The sequence below is a fragment of the Somniosus microcephalus genome, chromosome 14 (genome assembly GCF_052327205.1).
Source record: "Somniosus microcephalus isolate GS21.2 chromosome 14, FLI_Smic_1.0, whole genome shotgun sequence".
Taxonomy (NCBI): domain Eukaryota; kingdom Metazoa; phylum Chordata; class Chondrichthyes; order Squaliformes; family Somniosidae; genus Somniosus; species Somniosus microcephalus.
In genome coordinates this window covers 87267124-87285044 of record NC_141000.1, presented here as the reverse complement: position 1 = coordinate 87285044, position 17921 = coordinate 87267124, and the positions used below count along the sequence as shown (strand labels likewise).

At 45.0% G+C, this 17921-nt stretch overlaps 1 protein-coding gene across 1 annotated transcript in view; it reads right to left on the bottom strand.

The window, feature by feature from the left end:
- gpa33a (glycoprotein A33 (transmembrane), paralog a) overlaps positions 1 to 5341 on the bottom strand; it is a 58451-nt gene extending 53110 nt beyond the window's left edge. Inside the window, exon 1 of the mRNA XM_086006881.1 lies at positions 5173 to 5341. Within this exon, the coding sequence (XP_085863007.1) occupies positions 5173 to 5206 (34 nt within the window). The 5' untranslated portion in view covers positions 5207 to 5341. The remainder of the gene's footprint in view (positions 1 to 5172) is intronic.
- Positions 5342 to 17921: the final 12580 nt, after the last annotated feature.

The window sequence follows — 17921 nt, the reverse complement described above, 5'->3', positions numbered from 1 at the left end:
TTGAACCTATCCTCATCCAACATCAATACAGGGGGCATGAAATTCAATCAGTATCAGAAACCTAGGCTGATTCTGCCTTCCCTATCCCATGGACATTGACTCTCATGGACACCAAATTCAATTAGAAAGGCATTTGACAAAGTTCCAAATTAAAGGCTATTGATTTATTGAGCTCAAAGCTCTGTGGATTGATGGTAAATCTTGGGAATGGAGAAGAAAGTGGCTAAAGTGTAGAATACAAATGCTTGAAGTTATTTGGCTGGCGGGGGGGGGAGAGGGGGTGTACTCAGTGGCTTGGTGTTGGGACTTGTACTGTTTCTAATTTACATCAACAACTTGGGGCTGCATTTTGCCAATGGGGAGCTTTTGGAGGCGGGACTCCCACTTGTCGGGTTTTAGTCCCGCCTCCATCAACTTCTGGCCAACCCACGCTATTTTCCCTTGAATCCCCCGCCCAAATTTTTGACAGATGAATTGTCATCGTTTGACAGCTCTGTGAAGCTGTCAAACACTGACATTCTCTGTAGTTTGATGAGTTCTTGTGTTCAAGAGTCATCAAACCTCTTTCTTTAGCAGAAATTAGATGGTTGTTGCATTGGAGAATGCAGCAGCCATCTGTCATCTCTGCCGCAGGGATGCGAGACTCTCCGCATCCCTAACGATTGAAGCCTGCAGGAAGAAACAAAGGTAAGTAAACTTTTTCTAACACTTTCCACTCACCTCACATACTTACCTCTCCACACTTGCACCCATCACTTACCTTCACAGCGCACTTTTGCACCCCTCTGACCCCCGCAGACCCACTGCTCGCCTCAGTGATCCTGGCGGGGTTCGCAGCCTTCAGGAAGCCCGCACTTGTGTGGGTAAAATGGGGATAATCCTCTTATCTGCCTGTTAACTACCTGTTAACAGGCAGTTAAGTGGCTGTAATCCCCTTCCCACCTCCTGGAGACGGGACCTGGCGTGGGTTGGCTACCCGCCTCCTGGGAAGATGGCACAGAGGCAGGATGGGCACCCACCCCCAGATTCTGCCATTTTCCTGGCAGTCCCGCCTCCCCAGGGCTGGCAAGATCGCGCCCATAGATTAAAATACTCAATGCAAAATGGTGCAATTTGCCAATTATAACAAACTAGGAGCAGCAATGGAACCAGAGGAGGCAATCCAAAAATAAGAATGAGTTGGGCAAAATATATGGGGCAGACAGAACAATGGGAAATTAAATTGAGTGTGGACAAGTCTGAAGTGCTGTACATAGGCAGGAAAAATGAGCCACATATACTCCATTAATGGCGTTCAAACAGCTAAGGATGATGTTGAATTAGATCGAGAGATCTTAGTAGACTCAATGCTCATCATCATGTCCAACCAACATGCAACAATCAACAAAACCAGTGAAAGTCAAAAAGTTATGATCAGACTTTATAGTGCTCTGGTCAGACCACACTGAGTGCGGTGTCTCGCTCTGGTCACTAAGACACAAGGGAGACATTAAACTGCTGGAGGCAGTGCAGTGAAAAGCACAAAGCCAGTACCAATGATTTGTGTTCCGAGAAAAGGCTGAACTTTTTCTCAGCCTTGGAAGGAGGTATCTGAGCAATGATCTTATAAAGGTATATATGATGGTAAATGGTATAGAAAAGGTAAAAAGAGTAAGACAAGGGGTACACAGATTCAAACTAGTAAAAGACAAATTTAAGACAGATATCAGGAAATTCTGATCACTTCACTGAACGGACTCCTGAAAGAACAGAAGCAAAAATACTGGGCTCCTTTCAAGAACTAGACCATTTCTGACAGTTGAGTTTATGTGAAGGTTTATTTTCAAAGATAGCTGTCAATTTCTTTTTTGAAAGGAGGTAGTCCCTACTTGAATACATTAATTAGCTTTATCTGAGCATCCTTTAAATGTACTACAGAATTAGCAGGATTTGGAAATAAGTGAAAATGGAATGGTGACAAGTTTATTTAATTTAAAATATTGCACACACTCTTATTTAAGATTTTACTACAGTATACTTTAATGTATGACACAGATAGTTAGCTGATTTGTGGAAAGTTATATTCAGTAGCTTTGAAAGTTGTACTCCATTTGTGTACCTGCTCGTGGTACCATGCAGTAAACAGGGAGAGCCCATAATATCTATTAGTAAGGTCAACCTTCACAAGGAAATGTGAGGAGTAATAATCAAATGAGATCATTATAGATTACAAACCCCAGACTGAGGTTGTCAGGACCACCACCTTAGAGCACAAAATTTAGACCCACGTTTTCACGCATTTTAGTTTTCTTCCAAAGGATTTCAACATGCAATGGCTTTTATTTCCAGTTCAAGAAAATAAATCTTTTTTTGAAATTACTGTTGGTGACAGCAAACAAACACTTAATCAGTGGCATTCCTCTGTCTGCTATATTAATGGAGATTAAGGTTTGGGTGTGGTGATTCTTCAGATTTGGCTTTAAGGTTTTGTTTCCATGATATCAGATCGCCCTTAAGCCTCATAAAGGTACTTAAAAATAAAGACTATTTCTTGTAAATGATTATTCAGCATACCTGTAACTCATGCAATCCCACACCTAATTCTGGTTGGCATGGAGTGGGGAACAATACAGATGTAATGAAACCATTTTGTTTTGTGCCTGTAGAATGCACTATTTGGGATGATTGGGTTATAAAAGATTTCAGTTCACAAATTCACATTGTATCTGAGGTGAAAGGAAGTGAACCCTTTCAAGCAGTATTGAAGGCCCCAAACCTATTTTTTTTAAATATCTAATTCTTCTAGGAGAAGTTCCAGTAATTAGAGAAGCTGGGATGGTTCTCCTTGGAGCAGAGAAGGTTAAGGGGAGGTTTAATAGAGGTGTTCAAAGTCATGAAGGGTTTTGATAGAGTAAATAAGGAGAAACTGTTTCCAGTGGCTGATGGGTCGGTAACCGGACGGCACAGATAATTGGCAAAAGAGCCAGAGGTGACACGAGGACAACGATTTTTAGGCAGTGAGTTGTTGTGATCTGGATGCACTGCCTGAAAGGGCGGTGGAAACAGATTCAATAATAACTTTCAAAAGGGAATTGGATAAATACTTGAAGGGGGAAAAACTTGCAAGGCTATGGGGAAAGAGCAGGGGAGTCAGACTAACTGGAGAGCTCTACCAAAGAGCCAGTACATGCACAATGGGCCGAATGGCTTCCTTCTGTGCTATCATTTTGATTCCAAGTTATTTTTTGGCTTGCATGTTAAATTGTCAACTAATGTTGACAAAAGTGATAAAATAAGCTGCATTTTAGTCACGAAATTATTCAATTTCTTGGTGCAAAATGTGAAAAAGTACCATGTTTTACAAAGTGCTATTGCATAATACCACAAGTTTCAGTCACACCCAGTTTCTGGCATCATACTGTGTTTCACTCTCGACCACTAATACACTGTAATACACCAGTCAGTGGCAAAAATAAAGAAATGGGAAAGAACATTCTTGTTCAGTAAAGTACTGAAGGCGTGCTACACTGCTGGAGGTGCCATCTTTCAGAGGGCCTTCGTTTAACATCGCCTATCCCTCGGGTGAAAAGGGAACAATCCCTTGGCACTATTCAAAGAAGAGCAGGGAAGTTCTTCCAATGTTTTGGCCAACATTCATCCCTCTATCAACACCACGAGAAACAGATTATCTGGTCATTTATCTCATTGTTGTTTCTGGGACCTCACTGTGAGGAAATTGACTGCCATGTTTCCCTACATTACAATAGTGACTACTCTTCAATAATACCTCGTTGACTGTAAAGCATTTTGGAACATCCTGAGGTGGTGAAAGGCGCTATTTAAATGCAAGTTCTTTCTTTTGTTGCAAGTTACAGGATTCCCTCGCCATCCCACCCAGCTATCTAAAATCTTAGATATCAGATATTTAAAATTACATTTACCAGGTTTATAAACAATGTTGCAATTACATTGAGTCCTTGGTCAAATCAGCCCTATCAATGAAACTTTTGAATTGTTAAGGTTGGTACAAGTGTAGTAACTAACAGGTTAATACAAGTGTTGGCTGAAATGTCAGGTAATAGAACCCAGGGGAAGTTGTAATTTTTGACCAACAGTGGGCAGGAGTTAAGCTCTTAGCCCCAAACCCAAGAGCAACGCAGTATTGTGGAGAGTTGAGGCAAGAATGTTAATAAATAGAAGGAATTGAGCCCAAACATTCCTATAATAAAACAATGCATTACGGGGGACATCAAATAACAGTTAAGAAAATAATTTAAGTTTCAAAGTTAATACAAGAACAGTTAACTAAATACAAGGAATTCGTAAGAAAGTAACCCTCTAATGTGGTGTTGGACAAGGAAACGTGAAGTCGGATGTTTTGAGAATGTCTGTACTATGGGAGACTCAGACGATTAATAGAATAAGTTAGTATGACCTAGCTGAGGCTAAATCCAACAAGTGAGAGGTGAGTCGGAATGGTTAAAAATACGCCGATTTAAAAAGTGTGGGACTTGACACATTATATATTTCCGATTGTCACTCTCCTGTGTCCTTCCTCCCCACCCACGTCCAAAACCAGCAGAAGCAGGGTATGGGTTGCACACTCGGTGAGATCATGACATGAATTCTGACGAAAGTTCATTTTAAGCCTTAACATTAATCACCACGATCTCTATACCGTGAATACATTTTATAACATCGACTGCAGTGCAACCTTTCCTGGCAGTCAATATGGCAAATCAGATCACAACTCTTCAGTAACACCACCCCCCCCACCGCGTTTAATGGTGTTGGTTTTACTGATTCTTAATAAATATAAAAACGGCTTCGGATTAGCCCCTCTCTTTCGCCAGGTGTGCTCCAGGGAAGAAACACACAATAGCGCTGGTCTGGTTTAGTGGCTTTCTCGAATAACGAAGCAGAGTTGCCGAAAAAGGAGGGGGGAGGGGGGGTGCACAGAAACGGCGTGTGGGCGCCGATGCCAAATTGGAGCGTCAAACAATAAAAAGGAACGGAGGAGAGTTAATATTTGTGCAGTCACAACTAACTAATGCAATAAATACAGTTCACGCTCTCTGACCAAACTCCGTTCTCGGGTGAATTCGAAACCGAGTTCCTTTCAGTAACTTGTATGCAAGGTGTGGCCACCAGCCATGATCCCAGGTACAGAGACCGATTCATAAAAACACCTACCAGAAAACAGCGCCAGGCCAACTTCAGCAATCATTCTTCTGTTATGATCGAGAGATATTTTTAAAAAATCCTTCTAAAAGCGTGTGTAAACCTTCTAAACTGAGGGTGTTGATTTTGTGATAACCCTTCCAACCTTGTTCCTGTACTGACCTCCACTCCGCCAGGTAGTTTCCTCCCGGAAGATTAGGAACCTGTCAATCATATCACCAACTGTCCCATTGGAGCACCTGAGACCTCCTTCACTTTGCCTGGAGCGAAGTGGCTGTTTCTTCTCTACAGAAGCAGAAGTAAACACTCGTGATTTGAAAAACCCCTCTCATTTTTAACATATATACAGATGCTTACATCCTTGTCAATCATAGAGTCATAGTCATAGAGTCATAGAGTAATACAGCACGGATAGAGGCCCTTCGGCCCATCGTGTCCGCGCCGGCCATCAAGCCCTGTCTAATCTAATCCCATATTCCAGCATTTGGCCCGTAGCCTTGTATGCTGTGGCATTTCAAGTGCACATCCAAATGCTTCTTAAATGTTGTGAGGGTTCCTGCCTCCACAACCCTTTCAGGCAGTGAGTTCCAGACTCCAACCACCCTCTGGGTGAAAAAGTTCTTTCTCAAATCCCCTCTAAACCCCCCGCCCTTTACCTTGAATCTATGCCCCCTAGTTATTGACCCCTCTACTAAGGGAAAAAGCTCCTCAGCATCCATCCTATCTATGCCCCTCATAATTTTGTACACCTCAATCATGTCCCCCCTCAGCCTCCTCAGCTCCAAGGAAAACAAACCCAATCTGCCCAGTCTCTCTTCATAGCTGAAGCGCTCCAGCCCTGGTAACATCCTGGTGAACCTCCTCTGCACCGTCTCTAACGCGATCACATCCTTCCTGTAGTGTGGCGACCAGAACTGCACACAGTATTCCAGCTGTGGCCTAACCAGTGTTTTATACAGCTCCATCATAACCTCCTTGCTCTTATATTCAATGCCTCGGCTAATGAAGGCAAGTATCCCATATGCCTTTTTTACCACCTTATCCACCTGTTCCGCCGCCTTCAGGGATCTGTGTACTTGCACACCCAGATCCCTCTGACCCTCCGTCTTGCCTAGGGTCTTTCCATTCATTCATTGATTTATGCGGAACAGTTAAGCCGAATTTTTCAATATGCCCAGCACATCTAGAAATAAGTTTATGAAAATAGTTCAAATCTTTTCACTGGGCGTTCTTACAGTGTTGTAATTAAATGAATAAAGCACAGAAGAATGTTTTCGTTATACGGCATGCTACCTGATTTTATTTTTGGTTACGTGAATGAGGAGATGTAAAAAACACCAGCCCAGATTTTGCTCTCAGGGCCAGCCCTTCATTACACTTAGACTTGCCCACAGACTTGCTGTGGAGTTTTGCACTGGAGCTTGCTGTAATTAGAAAGCCATCTACAGGAGATCTGGAACCTGTGTAAACTGTGTATCTCCTTAACCAATCAGATTGAAGTATCGTTAATGAGCAGCCCAGAGTCTGAACCAGGAAATGTTAGTTAGAATATTTAATTCAATGTCAAATCAGATACAGAAAGTGAAATAAAGAGGGAAAGAAAGATGGGATTGAGACAGATAAGAGACAAAGAAAAAGTTTTTAAAAACATATTTTATTTTTTATTTTTTTAAATCTCCAACAATAAGTAAAATCAGAAGGAATGAGATGCCACGCTTGTAAAAGTTAACTTTCAATACCAGAGAGGTTGTTTGGCAGTAATTAAGATTTATCACACTGTTAAAAATTTACTTAGACTGGAATGGACAAGTGAGTTTAGTGGGTATATATCACATAAGTACCGCAACTTCACACCGTTCCATATGTTTCAATGCCGAGTCTCTCCACAAGATACTGTTATAGTGAAGCTTCTGGAGGAGCAGGGCAACCTGGACAGCAATTTCCGCGTTTAACTGCGCATGTGCGGTTGCTAGAATTTATAATGGGGAACAAAGAAATGGCAGACCAATTAAATACATATTTTGGTTCTGTCTTCACAAAGGAAGACACAAATAACCTCCCAGAGATGTCGGGGAACATAGGGTCTGATGAAAGGGAGGAACTGAAAGAAATCAGTATTTGTAGGGAAATGGTGTTCGGGAAATTGACGGGATTGAAGGCCGATAAATCCCCAGGGCCTGATAATCTACATCCTAGGGTACTTAAGGAAGTGGCCCTAGAAATATTAGATGCATTGCTGATCATCTTCCAAAATTCGATAGAATCTGGAACAGTACCCATGGATTGGAGGGTAGCTAATGTTACCCCACTATTCAAAAAAGGTGGTAGAGAGAAAATGGGGAATTACAGACCGGTAAGCCTGACATCGGTAGTGAGGAAAATGTTAGAGTCCATTATAAAAGATGTAATAGCAGAGCACTTGGTAAACAGTGACAGGATCGGACAAAGTCAACATGGATTTACAAAAGGTAAATCGTGCTTGACTAATCCACTGGAATTTTTTGAGGATGTAACTGATAAAATAGATAAGTGAGAACCAGTGGATGTGGTGTATTTGGACTTTCAGAAGGCTTTCGATAAGGTCCCGCATAAGAGATTAGTGTGTAAAGTTAAGGCACATGGGATTGGGGGCAAGGTATTGACTTGGATAGAGAACTGGTTGGCAGAAAGAAAACAAAGAGTTGGAATAAATGGGTCTTTTTCCGAATGGCAGGCAGTGACTAGTGGGGTACCGCAGGAATCGGTCCTTGGATCCCAGCTATTCACAATATATATTAATGATCTAGACGAGAGAACTAGATGTAATATCTCCAAGTTTGCAGATGACACAAAGCTGGGTGGGCGTGTGTGCTGTGAGGAGGATGACGAGAAACTCCAGTATGATTTGGACAGGTTGGGTGATTGGGCAGAAGCATGGCAGATGCAATATAACGTGGATAAATGCAAGGTTATCCACTTTGGTGTCAAAAACAGGAAGGCAGATTATTATCTGAATGGCAATAGATTGGGAGAATGGGAAGTGCAACGAGACCTGGGTGTCCTTGTGCATCAGTCGCTGAAGGTAAGCATGCAGGTGCAGCAGGCGGTTAAGCAGGCAAATGGTATGTTGGCCTTCGTAGCGAGAGGGTTTGAGTACAGGAACAAGGATGTCTTGCTGCAGTTGTACAGGGCCTTGCTGAGACCACATCTTGAGTATTGTGTGCAGTTTTGGTTGCCTTATCTGAGGAAGGATGTTCTTGCCATGGAGAGAGTGCAGCGAAGATTCACCAGGCTGATACCTGGGATGGCAGGAATGACGTATGAGGAGAGATTGGGTCGATTGAGCTTATACTCGCTGGAGTTTAGAAGACTGAGAGGGGATCTCATTGAAACTTATAAAATTCTGACAGGACTGGGCAGACTAGATGCAGGAAGGATTTTCCCGATGGTCGGGGAGTCCAGAACCAGGGGTCACAGTCTAAGGATAAGGGGTAAGCCATTTAGGACAGAGATGAGGAGGAATTTCTTCGCCCAGAGAGTGGTGAACCTGTGGAATTCTCTACCACAGAAGGCAGTAGAGGCCAATTCATTAAATATATTCAAGAAGGAGTTGGATATATTTCTTAAGGCTAAAGGGATCAAGGGATATGGGGAGAAAGCAGGGACAGGGTACTGAATTTGGATGATCAGCCATGATCGCATTGAATGGCGGAGCAGGCTCGAGGGGCCAAATGGCCTACTCCTGCTCCTATCTTCTATGTTTCTATGTTTCTATGCTGTCTGATTTACTCTTTAATAGTGGGAAGCACCGATGGCATCACCATTATTTTAATGCAAAATCTGGGCCTAATGAAAGTAGATGCTGTGCTTGGTATCGTAATCGGAATTTGGTTTATTATTAAATTGTTATTTTAACAGGCAGAAAAAGAATAGCTCAATTAAGGAGGGTTTAAACTAATTTGGCGGGGGGATGGGCACCAGGATGTAACATTAGAAAGGGGAAATAAAGTGCTCAAAGGAGAGGCAGAGAGCACGAAAGTAAGAAATAGTAAGGTATTAGTTGGGTTCCAACTAAGAGAGAATACAGGATGGTCTAAGATGGGTTTACAGTGTATGTATGTGAACACACGAAGTGTAGTAAACAAAGTAAGTGAGCTGCAGACACAAATAGCCACATGGAATATGATGTTGTGGCAATAGCTGAGACCTGGCTCAAAAAAGGGCAGGATTGGATAGTAAATATTCTTGGTTATAAGGCGTTCAGGAAAGATAGGAGGTGGTGTGGCAGTATTGGTTAAGGAGAATGTTACAGTGCTGGAGAGGGAGGATGTCCTGGAGGGGTCAAGGACAGAATCTATATGGCTAGAGTTAAGAAATAATAGAGGTGCCATTACACGACTATGTGCATTCTATAGACCACCAAATAGTGGGAAAGATATGGAGCAAATTTGCAGAGAAATTACAAAGAGGTGCAAAAACTATAGCGTAGTAATAATGGGGGATTTCAACTATCCTAATAAAGACTGGGATTGTAATAGAGTTAAGGGCAGAGAAGGGGAAGAATTTCTGAAGTTCAAGAGAACTTTCTCGATCAGTATGTTTCTGGCCCGACGAGGGAGGAGGCATTGCTGGATCTAGTTCTGGGGAATGAGGTAGGTCAGGTGGAGCAAGTGTCAGTAGGTGAACATTTAGGCAACAGTGATCATAATATCATAAGGTTTAGATTAGCTATGGAAAAGGACAGGGAGCAATCTAGAGTGAAAATGTTTCACTGGGGGCAGGTCAATTTCAGTGGGATGAGAATGGACCTGGCCCGGTAAACTGGAATCAAAGATTGGCAGGCAAAACTATAGTGGAACAATGGGCTGCCTTTAAAGAGGAAATAGTTCAGGTACAGTTGAGGTACATTCCCAGTAGGGGGAAAGGCAGGGCAACTAAAATCAGAGCTCCCTGGATGACAAAACAGATAGAGAATGTGGTGAAGCAGAAAAAGAGCGCGTATGACAGATGTCAGGTTGCAAATACATCAGGCTATATACAGAAAGGTCAGAGGAGAAGTGAAAAAGAAAATAAGAGGGGCAAAGAGAGGATATGAGTATAGAATGGCAGCCAACATAAAAGGTAATCCAAAAGTCTTCTATAGGCATATAAATAGTAAAAGGGTAGTAAGACAGGTGGTGAGAGAAGCAACACGAGGGAAAAACCTACTTGACCTCGTCCGCACCAATCTACCTGTCGCAGATGCATCTGTCCATGACAGCATTGGTAGCAGTGACCACCGCACTGTCATTGTGGAGACAAAGTCCCATCTTCACACTGAGGACACCCTCCATCATGTTGTGTGGCACTACCACCGTGCTAAACGGGATAGATTCAGAACAGATCTAGCAGCTCAAAACTGGGCATCCATGAGATGCTGTGGGCCATCAGCAGCAGCAGAATTATATTCCATCACAATCTGTAACCTCATGGCCCAGCATATCCCTCACTCAACCATTACCATCAAGCCAGGGGACCAACCCTAGTTCACTGAGGAGTGCAGAAGAGCATGCCAGGAGCAGCACCAGGCATACCTAAAAATACCAACCTGGGGAAGCTGCAACACAGGACTACATGCATGCTAAAAAGCAGAAGCAGCATGCTATAGACAGAGCTAAGCGATCCCACAATCAACAGATCAGATCAAAGCTCTGCAGTCCTGCCACATCCAGTCGTGAATGGTGGTGGACCATTAAACAACTAGTGGGAGGAGGAGGCTCCATGAATATTCCCATCCTCAATGATGGTGGAGCCCAGCACTGAGTGCAAAAGACAAAGCTGAAGCGTTTGCAACCATCTTCAGCCAGAAGTGCCGAGTGGATAATCCATATCGGCCTCCTCCTGAGGTCCCCACCACCACAGAAGCCAGTCTTCAGGCAATTTGATTCACTCTACATGATATCAAGAAAGGGCTGGGTCCACTGGATACAGCAAAGGATGTGGGCCCCGACAATATCCCGGCTGTCGTGCTGAAGGCTTGTGCTCCAGAACTAGCCGTGACTCTAGCCAAGCTGTTCCTGTACAGCTATAACACTGGCATCTACCCAACAATGTGGAAAACTGCCCAGGTACGTCCTGTCCACAAAAAGCAGGACAAATCCAATCCGGCCAATTACCGCCCATTAGTCTACTCTCAATCATCAGCAAAGTGTCGTCAACAGTGCTATCAAGCGGCACTTCCTCACCAATAACCTGCTCACTGAAGCCCAGTTTGGGTTCCGCCAGGACCACTCAGCTCCAGACCTCATTACAGCCTTGGTCCAAACATGGACAAAAGAGCTGAATTCCAGAGGTGAGGTGAGAGTGACTGCCCTTGACATCAAGGTAGCATTTGACCGAGTGTGGCATCAAGGAGCCCTAGTAAAACTGAAGTCAATGGGAATCAGGGGGAAAACGCTCCACTGACTGGAGTCATACCTAGCACAAAGGAAGATGGTTGTCATGGTTGGAGGTTAATCATCACAGCTCCAGGACATCGCTGCAGGAGTTCCTTAGGGCAGTGTCCTAAGCCGAACAATCTTCAGCTGCTTCATCAATGACCTTTCCGCCATCATAAGGTCAGAAGTGGGGATATTCGCTGATGATTGCACAGTGTTCGGTGCCATTCGCAACTCCTCAGATAATGAAGCAGTCCATGCCCACATGCTGCAAGACCTGGACAACATTCAGGCTTGGGCTGATAAGTGGCAGGTAACATTCTCACCACACAAGTGCCAGGCAATGACTATCTCCAACAAGCGAGTGTCTAACGACAGCCCCTTGACATTCAATGGCATTACCATCGCCGAATCCCCCACCATCAATATCCTGGTGGTCACCATCATTAGATCCGAATTCGGAGAAACTCTAGACTGAGACGGAATTGAGAATAAAGTAAAAGTTTTATTAGTAAATAGCTAAAAAGCTTGTGCACAAGGGAGAGAGGCTGATTTCCCCAGAATCGAACCTTTCCTCTCAACGAAATACAATCTATAAGCCTTGATATACCTTTCGATAGGTAACGCCCATTAGGTTGCAAAAGTAGGCGTACACATACAAACAGCGTCAATACCGTCACTCCCTTATTGGTTGGCGTGATTAGTCACTCAATGTCGGGAGCCGCCCTGAAGTGTTCTGACATACAGCATAACAGTTTCTAGCTTCTGTGAGTAAGGTCGCTTAATTCTTGAGATGATAAACAATGTCCGCTTTTGGTTGCGAGCAGACATTACAAAGGAAGATAAGGTGTTTGAGGCAGAGATAGAAATGGCCGACTCCCTATTGTAATGTATGTACCTTTAAGGGGAGAACTACTTTTTACAGCTCCTGTATACTGTAGTACCGGCAGTGACCACACCTGTATATAAACCCTGAGTAGTGATCTGTATAGTTAGTTCTAGAGTAACCCTCATTCAGTAAACACCTGTTGATCGTTCCTTGCAGTCTTTTGTCTGATTATTGAAGGACACAACATTAAGATACACGGATCTAACATTGGCGACGATGCAGGTTCGAACCTACCTGCAACTCTGCATCACCGCCCAGGGATTCTCTCCTGGAGAACAGTGGAAGCAGGTCGAGTCCAGAAGCACGGGCGTCGACCACGGGCAACCGCCCAGTCATCCAGCAGAGATTTGCGCATCGCAGGGGAGGCTGTCGAGATCCAGGCTTGGCTTTCCAGTCACGGTGGTCCAGCGAAACGGGTTGGCAACAGGTACTGTGCAGACCCTTCCCGGACAGTGGCGGCTAGAGTCGACCGAGCGGCACAGAAAAAGGCCGAGCAGCGTTGACGGGGGAGAGAGAGAGGGCAGAGCGCACAGTGCGCAGCGGGTGTTCAGGACCGAGCGGCATCAACGGGGAGAGAGACGAGAGAGAGCAGAGCGCAGCCAGTGTTCAAGGGCCAAGCAGCGTCAACGGGGGAGAGAGGCGAGAGAGAGCAGAGTGCAGCCGGTGTTCAAGGGCCGAGCAGTGTCAGCGGGGGAGAGAGGCGCGCAGGAAAACGCGAGGCACTGCCATTGCCACGAGGACCGCAGAGAGCGGCATTGGCAGCAGCGCAGGAGCAGCGCACGAAACCCACAGGGCGTCGCCATTTGCCACGAGGACCGCCGAGAGCGGCGTTGGCAGCAGCGCGGGAGACGCCATTTTAAGCCGCAGCGGGGAAGAAAGGAAAGCGCGGGAGATGCCATTTTAAGCCGCAGCGGGGAAGAAAGGAAAGCGCAGGAGACGCCATTTTAAGCCAGTCTAACCACACCCAGGGATGCCGAAGAGTGGCAGTGTCACAGCGTTCGACAATGAAGTCGAAGATTGGATGACATATGTCGAACGCATAGAAGTATACCGCAAGGCAAATGAAGTGCCAGATGACAAGAAAGCGCTGGTATTGTTGAATTCAATGGGTGCAAAAACGTATGGCTTACTACGAAACCTAGTAACCCCAGAGAAGCCAGTAGAAAAGGATTTTGAAAACATAGTGTCAATCCTACAGGACCACTTAAACCCCACACCGCTGCTGATAGCAGAAAGATTTAAGTTTCACAAAAGGAACCAGCATAAAGATGAAAGTAATGCTGAGTATTTAACGGAACTGCGCAAGCTATTGAAACACTGCCAGTTTGGAACGGGACTAGCAGATACTTTAAGGGACCAGTTTGTGTGTGGGCTTCAAAGTGAAGGAACCCAGAAACGGCTTCTATCAGAAAAGGATCTTACACTGGACAAGGCTTTCAGCATTGCAGTATCACATGAAGCAGCCGCACGGGGCGCTGCAGAGATACAACGGAGACCGCAAGAATATGGCACAAATGAAATGTCATACGGAACAGTGAAGTGCTATCACTGCGGCAGAACAACACACGACCATAATGATTGCTGGTTCAAGGACAAAGTGTGCAGACAGTGTGGAAAAGTAGGACACATAGCAAGAGTCTGCAGGTCGGGAAAGAAAACCAGCAGCAAGAAATCTCCACAGGAGAAGTACAAGAAGGTACATAAGGTGACGGAGAGTAGTTCAGACGAACAGAAAAGTGATACAGAAGCAAGGAGCTGGGTTGTCTGAAACTACATAATGTGATCAAAATGGAGGATCACCAAACTATCTGGGTCACGCTCAAGATAGCAGGAGTCCAAGTGAAAATGGAATTGGACACAGGATCAGCTCTAACAGTCATAAACCGAAGGGACTACAAGCGGCTATTCTCACATATACCCTTGAGAGATACAAAGATTGTCTTGAAGACGTACACGGGGCAAAAAGTCTACCCCAAAGGAAAAATAAGGGTGAACATTATATATAACGGCAAGGAAACACCAAAAATGGACCTATATGTATTGCCAGATGGAGGACCACCACTACTAGGACGTGAATGGATCCGGAAGATACAGCTAGATTGGCATTCCATACAAGCACTGACTGTAGATGCGAAAAAGGATGACGATGTCACACCTGGACGACTGTCAAAAATGCTAACTGACGCACAAGAAGTGTTCCAGCAGGGACTCGGAACACTAAAAGGCATAACAGCGACGATCAAAATAGAGGAAAAGGCAAGCCCAAAGTTTTTTAAGGCCAGACCGGTACCTTATGCGATCCGCCCAGCCGTCGAAGCAGAGCTGGAAGGTTTGGAACGTTCAGGAGTACTGTCCAAAGTGTACTGGAGTGAGTGGGCTACACCCATCGTTCCTGTAATGAAGAGGTCGTTGAGTAATATGCCTGGGGAACCAAAGGAGGTTCGCATCTGTGGGGACTTTAAGGTGACAGTGAACCCAATCCTTCACACTGTACAATATCCGCTTCCGCGGATTGAAGATATTTTCGCCTCGCTATCTGGAGGGAAACGCTTCACTAAGATTGATCTGGCCCAGGCGTACCTGCAAATGGAGGTAGAAGAAGCCTCGAAACAGTACCTCACGATCAACACTCATAAAGGTCTCTACCAATATAACCGGCTGGTGTTCGGGGTAGCATCAGCTCCAACTATTTGGCAAAGGGCAATGGAACAAGTCCTGCAAGGGATTCCAGGGACCCAGTGTTATTTGGACGACATCCTGGTCACGGGCGAAAATGACAGTGATCACCTCGCCAACCTGGAGCAGGTGCTCACTAGATTGAAGGAATATGGACTCCGAGCTAATCGCCACAAATGCGAGTTTTTCCAGAAGCAGATCTCGTATTGTGGCCACGTTATTGATAAAGAGGGGTTACATAAGTCCCCTGAAAAGATTGAGGCAGTAGTCAAGGCTCCAGCACTGGAAAATGTGTCACAACTGAGGTCGTTCCTCGGGTTGGTGAATTACTACCATAAGTTCTTGCCGAATTTGTCTACCGTACTACACCCACTGAACACCCTACTGCAAACGGGGGTACCATGGAAGTGGAGTGACGAATGTAAACGAGGTTTCCAGAAGAGCAAAGCATTGATCACATCAAAAGAGGTGTTGGCTCATTTCAACCCAGCACTACCAATTCGATTGGCGTGTGATGCATCACCCTATGGCATTGGAGCGGTGCTGTCGCACAAATTCCCGGATGGCTCGGAGAGGCCAGTAGCCTTTGCGTCTCGGTCACTAACCTCAGCCGAGCGTAACTACGCCCAGATTGACAGGGAGGCCCTCAGCCCAGTGTGGGGAGTGAAAAAGTTCAATCACTATCTGCACGGGCAGAAGTTCACCTTGCTGACTGACCACCAACCACTTGTCTCCATCTTTAATCCAAAGAAGGGCGTTCCGGTGATGACTGCGCAACGGCTACAAAGATGGTCCCTTTTTCTAGGGGCGCACCAATATGAAATTGAGCATAAGGGCACGAAACAGCATGGAAATGCTGATGGGCTATCACGCCTGCCACTGCCTACTGCGGAGGAAGCACCAGCAGTGGATCCTGTCGAAATATTTCATTCGACTATAATTGAATGCTTGCCAGTAACTAACGCTGGTATAGAGGAGACCCGAAATGACCCGACGCTGTCTCGGGTATATGATTTGACGGTGAAGGGATGGCCAGCACATGGCAACTCATTGTTGCCAGCATTCTCATCCAGAAGAGAACAGCTGTCAGTATGCCAGGGGACCTTGATGTGTGGATCCCGAGTGGTAATTCCACCCAAGTTAAGGGAGAGAGTGCTCAATGAGCTTCACGAAGGTCATCTGGGAGGGGTGAAAATGAAAAGCCTTGCTAGGGCTTATGTGTGGTGGCCGGGGATCGATCAGCAAGTCGAGGACCTGACAAAAAGCTGCTCAGGATGCCAGAAGGTCCAAAATGCACCACCACATGCCCCTCTACACCCATGGGAGTGGCCCTCATCTCCATGGCTACGGGTGCATATTGATTTTGCTGGTCCATTCATGGACTCAATATTTTTAATAGCCGTGGATGCGCACACGAAATGGCCTGAGGTGATCAAAATGTCCTCCACCACCACGGAGAAAACTATTGCAGTCCTACGGACCATTTTTGCCAGGAACGGCTTGCCAGAGCAGATTTGCTCTGATAACGGACCACAGTTTGTGTCCGAAGAGTTTCGAAGATTTATGAAAAGGAATGGAGTAAGGCATTACACATCCGCCCCGTATCATCCAGCCACAAATGGATTGGCTGAGAGGCTTGTACAAACCTTTAAAAAAGCAGTAAAGGCCATGTGCGATGACGACATTCCACTGCAGCATAAGGTGGACAATTTCCTGTTAGCCTACAGAAATGCGACACATGCAGTCACCAACCAGGCCCCGGCCATGATGTTCTTTAACCGAAGGTTGAGATCTCGTCTGGATTTGCTCAGACCAAATGTACGAAGAGATGTTGAGAGTAAGCAATTCCAGCACATCAATGAGAAGCCGACAAGGAGCTTCAATGTAGGGCAACCAGTCTTGGCCCGCGACTACCGAACAGAGAAATGGCAACTAGGAACGATATGCACACGGCAGGGGCCACTAATGTACACAGTGGATGTTGGGGAGAACATTGTGAGACGCCATGCTGACCAGATCCTAGAGTCACAGGAACGAGTCAACCCCATGTCTCGGCCATATGTACCTGGTGAGGAACCCGACGTACAGGTCGCATCTACCTCAGAAACAGTAGCATCGGAAGCTGATGAACCAACTGACGACAGGGGGCCAGAATCGCCTCCGCACCAAGAGCAAGACACTCGGGAAAGGCACTATCCAGAAAGGATCAGGAAGCCTCCCCAAAGACTGAATTTATAAATAGACTATTTTCAGCTAATGTTGCATGTTAAAAGTGTTAATTGTAATTAGTTGATATTTAATTGTTAAATGAGTGTTATGGTACTGTTAATCTAAAAGGGGAGGAATTGTAATGTATTTACCTTTAAGGGGAGAACTACTTTTTACAGCTCCTGTATACTGTAGTACCGGCAGTGACCACGCCTGTATATAAACCCTGAGTAGTGATCTGTAGAGTTAGTTCTAGAGTAACCCTCATTCAGTAAACACCTGTTGATCATTCCCTGCAGTCTTTTGTCTGATTATTGAAGGACACAACATTAAGATACACGGATCTAACACCTATGAAGTTCAGTTCCCCATATCTCTCAGAAGGCCAGCTGCATTAAACACTGCTTCTGTAACACTGTTAACAACAAAGACAGAGACTAAGAGTGTAGTAAATATGTTATTTCTACCGTGCTTGGTTAAGAGGGTTAATATGATGGTCAAGTATCCCATCATGCTTCGCAGCTACCTAAATGCTACATGTTCATTTTATATATATTTCCTAATATGTGAAGCTAAACATCCTTTGAATATGA